This window comes from Nanorana parkeri, unplaced genomic scaffold (genome assembly GCF_000935625.1).
Source record: "Nanorana parkeri isolate BGI_ZX_2015 unplaced genomic scaffold, ASM93562v1 scaffold169, whole genome shotgun sequence".
Classification (NCBI taxonomy): Eukaryota; Metazoa; Chordata; class Amphibia; order Anura; family Dicroglossidae; genus Nanorana; species Nanorana parkeri.
In genome coordinates this window covers 661,280-673,421 of record NW_017306437.1, presented here as the reverse complement: position 1 = coordinate 673,421, position 12,142 = coordinate 661,280, and the positions used below count along the sequence as shown (strand labels likewise).

At 42.9% G+C, this 12,142-nt stretch overlaps 1 protein-coding gene across 1 annotated transcript in view; it reads left to right on the top strand.

Annotated features, from left to right (window-relative positions):
* LOC108785582 (poly [ADP-ribose] polymerase 4-like) overlaps positions 1-10,344 on the top strand; it is a 60,076-nt gene extending 49,732 nt beyond the window's left edge. The window contains exons 23-27 of the mRNA XM_018554672.1: positions 669-749; positions 2,429-2,530; positions 5,152-5,158; positions 5,591-5,679; positions 10,201-10,344. Coding sequence (XP_018410174.1) covers positions 669-749; positions 2,429-2,530; positions 5,152-5,158; positions 5,591-5,679; positions 10,201-10,344 — 423 coding nt within the window. The remainder of the gene's footprint in view (positions 1-668; positions 750-2,428; positions 2,531-5,151; positions 5,159-5,590; positions 5,680-10,200) is intronic.
* Positions 10,345-12,142: the final 1,798 nt, after the last annotated feature.

Genomic DNA, 12,142 nt, shown 5'->3' with positions numbered 1-12,142 from the left:
CTTTTTTGGCCATAGTTCACTTTTGGGGTCAAGGAGGACATTTTACTATTGTCCTCCTGTGATCCAAAACTCAGCATATAGCAGACTATTGTCCGCTATATGCTGACAGGGCAGACAGCTCATGTGCTCGGGAAAGATCCTGACAATATTGTCACGATTCAACCCGCTACCTGATTGACAGCTGGCTCTGCCTCTCTCCCCCGTCTGTGCCTCCACTCAGCGCTGGAGGAATGGAGAGGGGGGAATCCCTGCGGCGAGCGGTGACTGACTGCTCTCTGCAGGGAGAGGAAACTGGAACTGAGAGATCAGCGGTATGTGATCGCTCAGTTCTGGATCTATAGAGCCGACATGTGACTGCATTAGTGTCACATGTCAGCTCTGAGAGATGAGTGCATTTCACTCTCCCCATAATTCTTCTTTACCCTTTATTTATGGATATGTAAGTGCAAGTTCCTGTAATTGTTAAATTAGTACAACAGTCTTTCCACACCTGAGGTTTGCAGCAATACTTCATATTCATTGCTAGATGCTGTCCATAGCAGCCATTCTGATTTTATATTTCACTCTGGTTAAAGAATAAAAGCAAACACCTCTATTCTTTTCATGTTTAAATATAATTTCCAATTTAAATTACAGCTACTGTATAAGTATTATTTCTTTGTATTTAGATACTTCACAAGCTCACAGCTCGGGCTTTCATCCAAGACTATGAAGAAGGGATTTTGAATGAGAAAGAACATGAAAATGAGGTGAGTGGGTTATGATGGTGGGGTCATTATATAGACACAGAATGATGATTAAGTCACTATTGAACATGGTACCACAGAGAAGTAAAAGAAATAGCTTGTATGGACTGTTTTGCATCATGTTTATTTGTCAGTTTAAGTTAATTTACATCTAATCTGCTGATATGGCCAGCAGATATAAATTCAGACACTATATAGGGAAATGATGACTATATGTACAAAGGTTATTTTTTCCCTTCTCTGTCCTTTAGTTCAGCTTTGGCTGCAAAAGGATTTGTATTTCTTTCCTTTCATGTCTGATATTTACACAAATCCCTCACACGACACAGCTCTCAATGGCAGGGGTAGGAGACCTGCAGTCTTTTTAGTTCCCCTTCCCCCTATCTCCTTCTCCCAGCAAGCCCTCTGTTAGCATATTTGCTTGGCAGCACAACTGAATGGCTCCTTTTGCTGCTTCTCCTTCACCCAGTCTGAACTCTGCAGTACATGGGATTGCTTTCATATAAATAAATACGGGAAATGCTATATTTATGAATAAACAGGTGCATACATTTGCATTGTTTTATATCTTCCTGGAGATTAGCTTTAGTACTTGCAGGATATGTATTAGTCACTGCTCCAAAAATTAGTACTACACAAACATAAGCACAGGCTTGGGAGAAAAAGTATGCATATTTAAAAATGAACCCTTTTTCTTACATATAAAGTAGGGACATATACATATCTGTTTGTCTTAGAATGGCTGTAGATGATGGAGATATCTGCCCACCCTTACACAAATCAGTGACAGCAGCACACACACTTTACTTTTCATCACTCTTCTACATAGAAAGGTAAAAGATTAGAACAAGCTTACATTTTTAAAGAAGAACTCTGGGCAAAAGTTGTAATACCTTTGCAGTGGGGCTACCCCTGAATTGCAAAGGTTGACTGCTAATTTTGGTCTTGGGAGGAACACAAAAAAGTTATACTCACCTGATCCTCTAAACCAGCTTGCTCTTAGACTGGTCCTTTCTGCCTCGCTCCCCTTCCGCTGCAGAAGTCTAAGGTCCCTGAGTCATCGCGTTCTATACACAGTGTATAGGACATGAGAATGCCGACAGACATGCCATGGCTTGAGCATATGGGGAAACGGGCAGGAGGGAGCGCTGTCAGAGCCAACCGGCTCACTGTAAGGGTGAATAAAACTTTTGCTTGGAATTCTTCTTTAAACAAATTAATAAATCTCCCGATGCAATAATGAATGGCTGTGACTTCCTTTGGTCTCATGCACATGGGACTATTCACTGCAGCTGAGTATTTGTGCAGGTGGGTCCATGCAAATGTACAGATGTGCATCTGTCCATGGCTGTCCACATGTAATCATACATTAAACAATTACCTGCGGTTCAGGATAGATGCTTGTCTCTGGAAGCAATCTGTCTGTGTCCAGGGACGAGCACCTATCCTGGGTTATTCACATGGACAGGCACAACAGCCACATCTGTACGTACACTAAAGGGAAAGGAGAGAAACTTTAGAAATCAATCAGGTAACTGGTTTGTATGGTTAGTGTGCAGCAAAAAAAATGTTTGTCTTTTTTTTATCTTTCTTTGTGTTGACAAACCAAAGACCAGGTGAATATAATTTTATTTTCATGATACTGATTGGCGCTTAATTTTGTATTCCTTGACCACATGCAGATGGAAAAACAGAAGATGAAATCCTTCATCATCAAGCTAAGCAAAGAGCATTCAATTGTGACTCAGTTTACAAGCTTCATTGCTGTAGAAAAACGGGTGAGTGTTACAATTTTTGGCAGGTGTATAACCAATTTATTTTGGTGCAGTTTGAGTGTGTATTTATATGTGTGTGTTTGCAGCTGCAAAGGGAGAACTTCCCTTTGCAGCTGAGTGCCTCTTCCTGTAGTGCTGTCTCAGGTTACAAACGTATACACAGACACCATGTATCCATTCCAGAGACAAGGCAGTCTGCTGCAAAACAGAAGTTCTGCCCAGCATGAGAATAGATACAGATTTAAAAGGAAGAGCAGCAAAGAGAAGGGAAACAACCATGGATTACAGTAAGGCACACATTACAGTATTCTTTTATGTAAAAAAATCTGAGGGTTTAATGTCACTTTAAGTCTTGTAACACTAGGATTTGAGATCCATTTCTAGCAGGATTAGTTTGATTTTTTTTTAATGCATATACAGTATTCTGTTCAGTTACTCTCATTTCCTCTACTAATCAAAAATATACGTAGTTAATTGCTTTTAACCAAGGACATTAGAGTACAAGCGTTGTTGGGGCAAGGACATATTAGAACTGTTCTAAATTGTGTGCTCTGTAAGTATAGGAAATATAGGCCAGGTTGTTGTCCCTGCTATGTGGACTTTGCTGCTTTTCTAGTCAGTACTTTTTTGTTGCAATTTAAACCTCTTGAATTTCTCTCTATCTCATTTCACTTCAGTAGATAGAATCAGACATCAATCCCAGGTAAAACTTCCTTTGATAATGCCAGTAACAATTCAGGATATCTTGATCAGTTTCCCCAATATACTCAAAGAAAACAGATAGAGCATCTCATTGCATAGTATGTTAAAACCGTACTTTATTAAAAGAATAAGATTGACATGGCCAAAAAAGCAATTGCCGTTAGTATGCTCTGAGACTCTCTCCACACTATTCCTCGACATGATGACCTCAGTATGCGCCCGCTAGGGTTGCCACCTGTCCAGGATGCACCCGGACAGTCCGGGTTTTGAATGCTGTGTCCAGGTTTCATGGCAGCAGAAACCTGGACACAAGATGTCAGGCAGACAGGGGCAACCAAAATGAAGATAGGGGCTACTGGCCCCCACTAAAAACTGTGATATTTACATATGAATGGGTGGCACTTTTTACATATGAATAAGCCGCGACTCATTCTCCCCAAAAAATGTCCGCGCGTCCCTAGAGTGTTCTGGTTTTGCTTGAAGAAAAGGTGGCAAACCTAGCGCCCGTCTATGTACGCGTTTCATCACAGGGAATTGTCTGGACAAGATTGGTGTTTGTGTCCGGTCTGAACACCACAAATGAGGAGGTCCACTAAATGCTTCCAGTGAGCGGGGAGCTGTATCATGCGACTCCAGTGTACCTTGGTGGGTAGGTCGTGAGACGAAATGCTGCGATGTGGCATCAAATAAGCGCCGAAAATGAAAAAGGGTAGATTGTAGCCCCCTGGTCCTCCCTTTCCTAATCCTGAGGGCAAAGAGAAGGTAGGTAGGATAATTGCACTAGATTCAGCTGAGCTGATCTCAGGAACAAGGAAGAGCAGCTCCTCACACTTCTATAATCATGTCCTCTGATTTATTTATGTATAACACTAGACATGTGCAAAACAAAAAAAATTGTTTTCAGACAAAACATATGGCTGCTGGTGCGTTCTGCGCAAGCGCACCACTATTTTGGAGTAGATCTAGGTATACATCATGATGGCGGTGCCCGCATGTTCGAGTGCTGCCATCTTGGTGTATACCTAGATCTACTCCAAAATGGTGGTGCGCATGGGGAGAACGATTCGGCCACCGCATGTTCAGCGTGTGATGTCACATGCTCCGCCTCCAAGATGGCGGCGGGCATGCGCAGAACACGCCGGCGGCCAATATAACGGCCAGTATCCATACACTACAGGATGCCTGCAGAAATCTACAGGGGGGGGGGGGGGCCACACAGATATAAGGCCAGTTACTTTCAAGAGGAGAGAAAGCAGTGACCGGTCTTTATTCCAAGAAACTTGCACAGAGGCAACATGCAGGAATTGTTTCATTGCTGAATTGCTGCACACATGTGGGAAAAATACACACAAGACAACAAGGTTCAAGTAAGAATACTTGGCTTTTGTATTGGGGCAATATTCCTTTAGCTGGGACTTCAACTTTAAATGGTAATAGATGACATTATATGTAATAAAACAAGGTAAAGATGTGCAAGCAACAAATAGTAAGATGGGCTGAGAGAGAAAATCAGGGACAGAGGGATGAAAAAATGGAAAGTGAAATAATTAAAGTGATATTAAGGTTAAAATGTTTTTAAGCGATTTCAAATGCTGATAAAATCACTTACAATGGATGCTGCTCCAGCTGGCACCCAGAGCACTGGTCCTGATATCCTGTTTTAGGCTCCATTCACACAGGAGCGGTTGTCCGCGTGTAATACGCACGGTGCCGCTCTAAACAGAAAAAACAATGCATGTGCATTGTTTAGACTTTTGTGGCGGCCGCGCAGTACGAAACAGATCGGCTCGCAAAATAGTACAAGCGCGATAATTTGTAGGATTCTATAACAGCCGCAAATGAGCAGAATCAGTGCAGATTAAAAAATTTTGCGTTTTCATTCGCGCAGAAAACCGCATGGGAAACACAGGCGCTATATGTGAATGGAGCAGGAGAGTGGCTCCTTTCCCTTACAGGGTCTTATGGAGCCACCCTTGTGTGTGCTAGTAAGCTGTGTGTGTCTCCACAAACACACAAGTGCAGCAAGCTACTCCCCACCCCTTGATCTCCTCTTTTCCTTTTCTCCCTCCATCTACTAGCTTGGAGAAGGGAGAATGAAGAACAGCTGCTCTCCCTTGTGATTTTGTAGTGGACAGGAAGTTCAGGGAAAGGAAGCGGAGAGTTGGAGCTGTTTGAAGACATGGTGACTGTAAGTTCTTAGGCAAAGATGTAAATAAATACTTTGCAGGGCAATAGTTTTCACATTGAATACTATATACTGTAGTATAACTACATTCTGCTGTTACTGTTTGTATTGACATTATCACATGACATTTTGGACATGATTTTCAACATGACAATATTGTATTAACTTTCAGAGTGCTATAGAAAGTGAGAATGTTGAACCAAACAGTCTTGAAATCATATCCGCTGAAGATGTCGATATATTGTCATACATGGAGTACGCAGATGAAGAGGTATGTTTAAATAACCAAATATCAAATGTTGTAAAATGAAGAATGCTAGAAAGCTGCAGTAGAAAGAGCTCAGCCACCCCTTCAAAACATGAAAATGACTCTATTATTACCACCGCACTAAAACCAGTTCCAGTAACTGGTTGTAGTACGGTGGTAGCACTGTGGCTATTGTATTCTTATAGGCATCACCTGCAGCTGTTCGACCTGGTCCCTTTCTCAAAATCAACTAAGTTATTGATTTTTGTCAAGCCAGCAGGCACACTAACAGAATTTCAGCTCATTCCTGTGAATCAGCCAAAAATCTAACAGTGTATAACCAGCCTCAGGGCTCATTCACACCACATCCAGATCATCTCCAGACCAGACCAGATTGTTTCCGGACCCAAAATGCATCCTAATGTATCCCTATGCTATTTCTGGCCCCTGTTCACACCAGCACAGTCCGTTCCAGACCAGACCAGAAAAATACTGCCCATTTTGTCTGGTCTGGATTGCACTGGAACTGCGGGCAGGTTCACACCATTTTCCGGACCACATCTGGTCCGGAAAATGGTGTGAACCTGCCCTAATCGAGGATTTGTTTGAAAGCTTTACTGAAGAAAAAAATTGTCTCAAAAATCACCGTATCAACTCATGTAGACAAATGTCCTGGGCTTACAGTCCTCAAACAATGATAATTCCAACATGACAATGTAGTGTTAGCTTTCATAGTGCTGAGGAAAGTGATACTGTCTATAAATTGCCATATATTGTTTATACAGATGAATGTGTATGTTCTGTGACAGCAGGCAAGTAAAATCGCCTGGGTGCATGTATACAGATTTCTTCCACTAGAGGGAGTGCTGGGAGTGCTTCAGTGGTAGAGGTAATGAGCCCACCTGAAGGAAGCTGGCTCAGTAGAGCGTCTATAAGAACTCCCAGACTGATCAGAGATTTTCTCCACCCTGGAACCAGTTTTGTGCATGAGTAGACTGGGGAGCTTTGTAGCTACCTCTGTGGTGAAAAAGAAAAACCCAAACGTGTGAGGTACAGCCTGTGTGGCAGTTTATACAGTAGGAAGATGGGTGCTAGGGGCAGCACAAGGTTGCACCTACTTAATAGTGGAGGAAACTCTGTGTGTAGTAAGTTGCCAAGAGTTCATGGTTTTTTTTTTGTTTTGCTCATTTTTGCTTGTAAATAGTGTAAATAAACTGCACGTGTTTTCACCTGAATAAATCGTTGCTTGCTGTGCCTATTGACTGTGTAGTGAACTCATCAGGGAGTCACACACCCGCTGCCAAGCTAACACCCTCACAGTTTAAATAACAAAAATCTATGAGTGAGCAATGATTTTTAGACCGTGTTAATTACATCCGCTAACAGTTAACTTGATAACATACAAAATAATTAAAATTAGTAAAAATGATGGCACTTCCAAGTTTTTTCAATATTTTTGTATTGTATTTAAAGTATAATAGTAAGCATCTAATTAATTGCTGTGGGTATTAGTGCTACTTTTCTTTGCAACAGTTTGTATAGGTATTCTGGTGTGACTCATTTTGATTATTGTTTTAATCATATATTTTGATTTTAGGAGCATGACATTTTGAACTATTGTGCTGGTAGCATAAGTGATCAAGATCTGGAGGTGAAGTATACTTGGTTACTTGAGCAGAAGCTTGTTTGCAACATGTAAATCATTCCCACCTTCTAATCCTCTAAGAATGCTGCCTCTCTTTCCACCTTTTCACATAAGACAGTGATAAGAGGACGAGAGAAAACATCCTCTTTTGTTGCTTCTGTCACTTTTGTATAAAAAATAAATATTGAAGAAGTCCTCTGGCGCTTGCAGTATACACAGAGGATGCAAAAGAGGGCACTATATATAGCTGCCTGGATATGTTCATGTCTACTGGCCATAGTGAGTAAAGAGGGGTCAAGGCAGTTAGGCAACCCTAGTGGTTGACTGTGCAGGGATAATTTAGGTCTTGCCAGCTGAGATGAGATCCTTATCTCCCCTGGCTTTATGATTATACTGATACACATACACAGTATAAATATAGATTTTGTTTTGCACTCATCTGATTGCCCTTCTCCAGGGGGCTTATGCTTTTGGCTGATTCCTGTGAATCAGCCAAAAGTCTACAAGTGTATGGCCAGCCTAAAGGTGCCCATACACCTTACGATTATCGGACTAAACTTTTCGTCCGATGATCGAACCGTCATATGATTTTCGTACGACACCCCCATCCTGCCCCGATTATCAATAGGCTCAATCAGCGGTAGTTAAAAAAAAACATCTGGATGACTTGCGGTAATTGACCGCAATTATTTTAGTTTGCGCATGCGCAGTGTTATTCGTACGACTTTTGACGGACGGAAACGCCACCAACCATGCGAACATCGTACGATCGACCAAAGTTTTCAAACATGCTTGACCGTCAAAAGTCGTACGATTGTACAGTACTATCGGTCGGGCACTCTATTCACACGTTACGATTGTCGTACGAAAAGTCGATCGCATACGATTATCGTACGATAATCGTAAGGTGTATGGGCACCTTAAGAGAGGATTTGTTTGAAAACTATACTGCAGAAAAAATTATCTAAAAAATCACCTCATAATAATAATGACAAAATAGGGTTAACTCTGAGTGCTGAAGAAAGTGATACTGTCTATAATTTGTCATATACTGGTTATACAGATGGAAGGGTATATTCAAAAAAACTATGAGTGAGCAATGGTTTATACAGTGTTAATTACATTCACTAACCGTTAACAACTTCATAACCGTAAAAATAATGGTACTTCCAAGTTGTTTTTTTAATATTTTTGTATTGTATTTAGAGTATAATAGTAAGCATCTAATTAATTGCTGTGGGTATTAGCGCTACATTCCTTTGCGCCGGTTTGTATAGGTATTCTGATGTGACTTGCCATAAATTTTGATTGTTATTTTAAAATATTATTTTGATTTTAGTTGGATTGCTGTATGGGATTTGGCCTTGGAGATTACCCAGCAAACGACAGTAAGGTGAAGTATACTTGAGCTACTTTGGTTACTTGAGCAGAAGCTTGTTTGTTACACCTAATTCATTCCTACCTTCTAATCCTCTGAGAATGCTGCCTCTCTTTCCACCTTTTCACACAAGACAATGATAAGAGGGAGAGAGAAAATATCCTCTTTTGTTGCTTCTGTCTCTATGTATATGTATATGTTCATTTCTGCTGGTCATAGTGAGCAGAGAGGGGGCAAGGCAGTTAGGCAACCCTACTGGTTCACTGTTCAGCATTCAGGGATAATTTAAGCCTTGCAGGCTGAGATGAATGAGATCCTTATCTCGCCTTGCTGTATGATTATAGATGATATAATATGACACAGTGCAATATTAGAGGAGAACTATGGGGTTAGGGCTCTTCACCATAGTTCTCCTAAGGGTAACGGGAGGACACAAACTAGCATCCTCCCGTCACCCAAAGCTCAGTATACCACACGCTACGGCTCGCGGTATACTGAGACGCCGGAACGGATCCGGACAATGCTGTCTGGATCCACTCAGCTGCGTGAGTGACAGCTGGCTCTGCCTATCCAGAGGCAGAGCCAGCTGTACCCGCCCCCTCCCCCGTCTGTTCCGCCAGTCAGCGCTGGAGGATAGGGGAGGGGGGGAATCCCTGCAGGGACCCGTGAGTGACAGTCACGGCTCTCTGCACAGGTAGATCGAGAAGTGAGCGAGCGACGGTATGTGTTCGCTCACTTCCCGATCTACTGAGCCGACCTGTGACAGTTTCATTGTCACAGGTCGGCTCAGATTATGAGGCTGAGTGAAAATCACTCGCCTCATAATTCTCCTTTAAATATATATATATAAATATATACACAGTATATATTTCTGATTGGTTCACTCAGTCTGACCATTGGTCTTTTAAAGGTATGTTCACAAGAAGCTGAATTGCATGTCCAATAATTGTGCAGGGCCTTTCATAATCCTTGGAAAGAGAGAGCTTCACATGATGTCCCCTGTCTCGTGAACAGGCTCCTCAGCCAGGGAACATTAGACAGAATTGCAGATGGTTTTAAATTTTGTTTGTCCCGTCATCGCACCCTCGTTCAATTTCCTCACAAATAGTCCATCCTGCACAGACCAATGTAGATTTTGCTAATCGTTCATCAGCAATACTAATTGGCCAAATTTCGTTGATTGACAGAACAGATTTTCATTTGCACATCTGCAGTGTTCATATTACTATTTTTGTTGTAAGAAAACGCCACTAATCCATCGATTTTCGTCCATTTCAACTAAAGTTTTCTAGTATGTCCAATCAACCAAATTTGGCTAGTTGTACAGTAATTGGGATCGTGCACTTCCCATCAACTGGCTGATTATCGTAAGAAACCACGATTGCATTCATTTTTCAAATGATAATTTGCAGGTGAATGGGTACCTTAACCCCTTACGGACATAGGCCTTTTTTTTTCTGTTTACGTGTTGTTAGCTCAGGGACCAGAAGTGATGCAATATGCGTCGCTCTCTGTCCCATAGAACAGGGAGATCGGTGAATTGACGGACGCCGGTCTCCTCCCCAGCTTTCCGCCAACACCCGTAGGAGGAGCACCGGAGCCCGGGAAATACGACGTGGGTGGCGGTCAGTTTTTCGGAACGTGGAAGCGATCTGGCCGCAGCTGAGCTGCCAGAATCGCTTCTACTGTAAAGTCGGTCGCCGGCTCTACAAATCTGAACAGGGTCCCGGCGGCTTTTTGTTTTACCCCCTTGAGGATTTGTGACAGAATTTTCCCATCATGGGTCGTGAAGGGGTTAAGAGAGGATTTTGTTTGAAAACTATTTTGCAGAAAAAAAAGTATCTCAAAAAATCACCACAATAATAATGCCAACATGACAATATAGTGTTAACTTTGAGAATGTGGGTAAATTACCATATATTGGTTATACGGATGAAAGTGTATGTTCAAATAACAAAAGTCTATTAGCAAGCAATGGTTTAGACCAGTGGTTCTCAACCTGTGTAACCTCAGGACCCACATTTGTCCTTGGTCATTAAGTCATGCCCCAAGTTGCACTGCGGTAGCTTGTGTTCTGGTGCGGGCGAACTGTGGAAGGGAGGTGGTTTTGGGGTGTCCTGTAAAGGTGCCAGGAGCCAGAATGTGACGTCACACTAGTCCAGACACCTCTACAGGGCATGCAGGGGATGTGTAAGCAATGCACGTATAGATGGAGCTCCCTCGTGGTCATACCCCCAGCCCACCCCACCTCAAGCTGACACGGCGCCAGGCAGCATATTTTGAATGGCTGCTCAATGGGATAACTGACAGAGCTGAACAAGGGGGAGGCTGAGGAGCCTTTCCCCTAGTGCAGTGGAAGGCACGCGGCGACCCACTGAATATGGGGTTTAGATCCACTTTTGGTCACGAACCACCAGTTGAGAACTACGGGTTAAGACAGTGTTAATTACCCCATTTCATTAATAAACGTCGATGTTAAAGTCTACGCGAAAATCCTAGCTAACAGGTTGACATCCTTCATCCCTAACCTGATTCATAAGGAACAAGTGGGGTTTGTACCTGCACGGGGGGCTAAAGATAGTATTAGGCGAACAATCACCCTGATGCATTACACTCGGACACATGGAATCCCCTTTTGCTTATTCTCGGTGGACGCAGAGAAAGCCTTCGATCGCGTTGGGTGGCCTTTCCTGCGGGCCTCTTTGCTTCAGACGGGCTTCCCTGCAGATTTTGTGGATAAAATCATGGCACTTTATTGCCGACCGCATGCCAGAGTACGAGTGAACGGCGTGCTTTCGGCTCCGTTCCACATACATAATGGCACCCGACAGGGTTGCCCCCTGTCTCCATTGCTTTATATACTGGTCATGGAACGCCTGGCAAACGCTCTTAGACTCAATCAATCTATCCAAGGCCTCTCAATCGGCAAGCAAATCCATAAAATGGGGTTATATGCTGACGACCTATTGTTGTACCTTTCCAATCCACTGGTGGCCCTGCCTTCGGTGTTGCACAAATTTAAAATATTTGGGGGTCTATCCAATTACCGGGTAAATGTGCAAAAATGTGAACTTTTGGATGTATCCCTTCCCCCTGCAGAACGGGACACCCTCCGGGACTCACTGCCCTTTCGAGTACGGTCGGATCACATTACCTGCCTTGGGGTTAAGGTGCCAGCCACATTGTCGGACTTGTACTCACTTAATTATGCCCCACTGTTGCAATCCGTGGAGGACACTGTTACCTCCTGGATGAACCTACATCATACCTGGTTTGGCAGAATCGCACTGTTCAAGATGCACCTACTACCTCGATGCCTCTATTTGTTCCAAACTCTCCCTATAAGTCTCCCGATCCGCTTCTTTAAGCGAATCCGCTCGGCGGTCCTACGCTATATTTGGAGGAATAAGAAACCCAGATTCTGAGGACCTGTGCGCCTCTGGTCTTCCAATCCAACGCCCAGT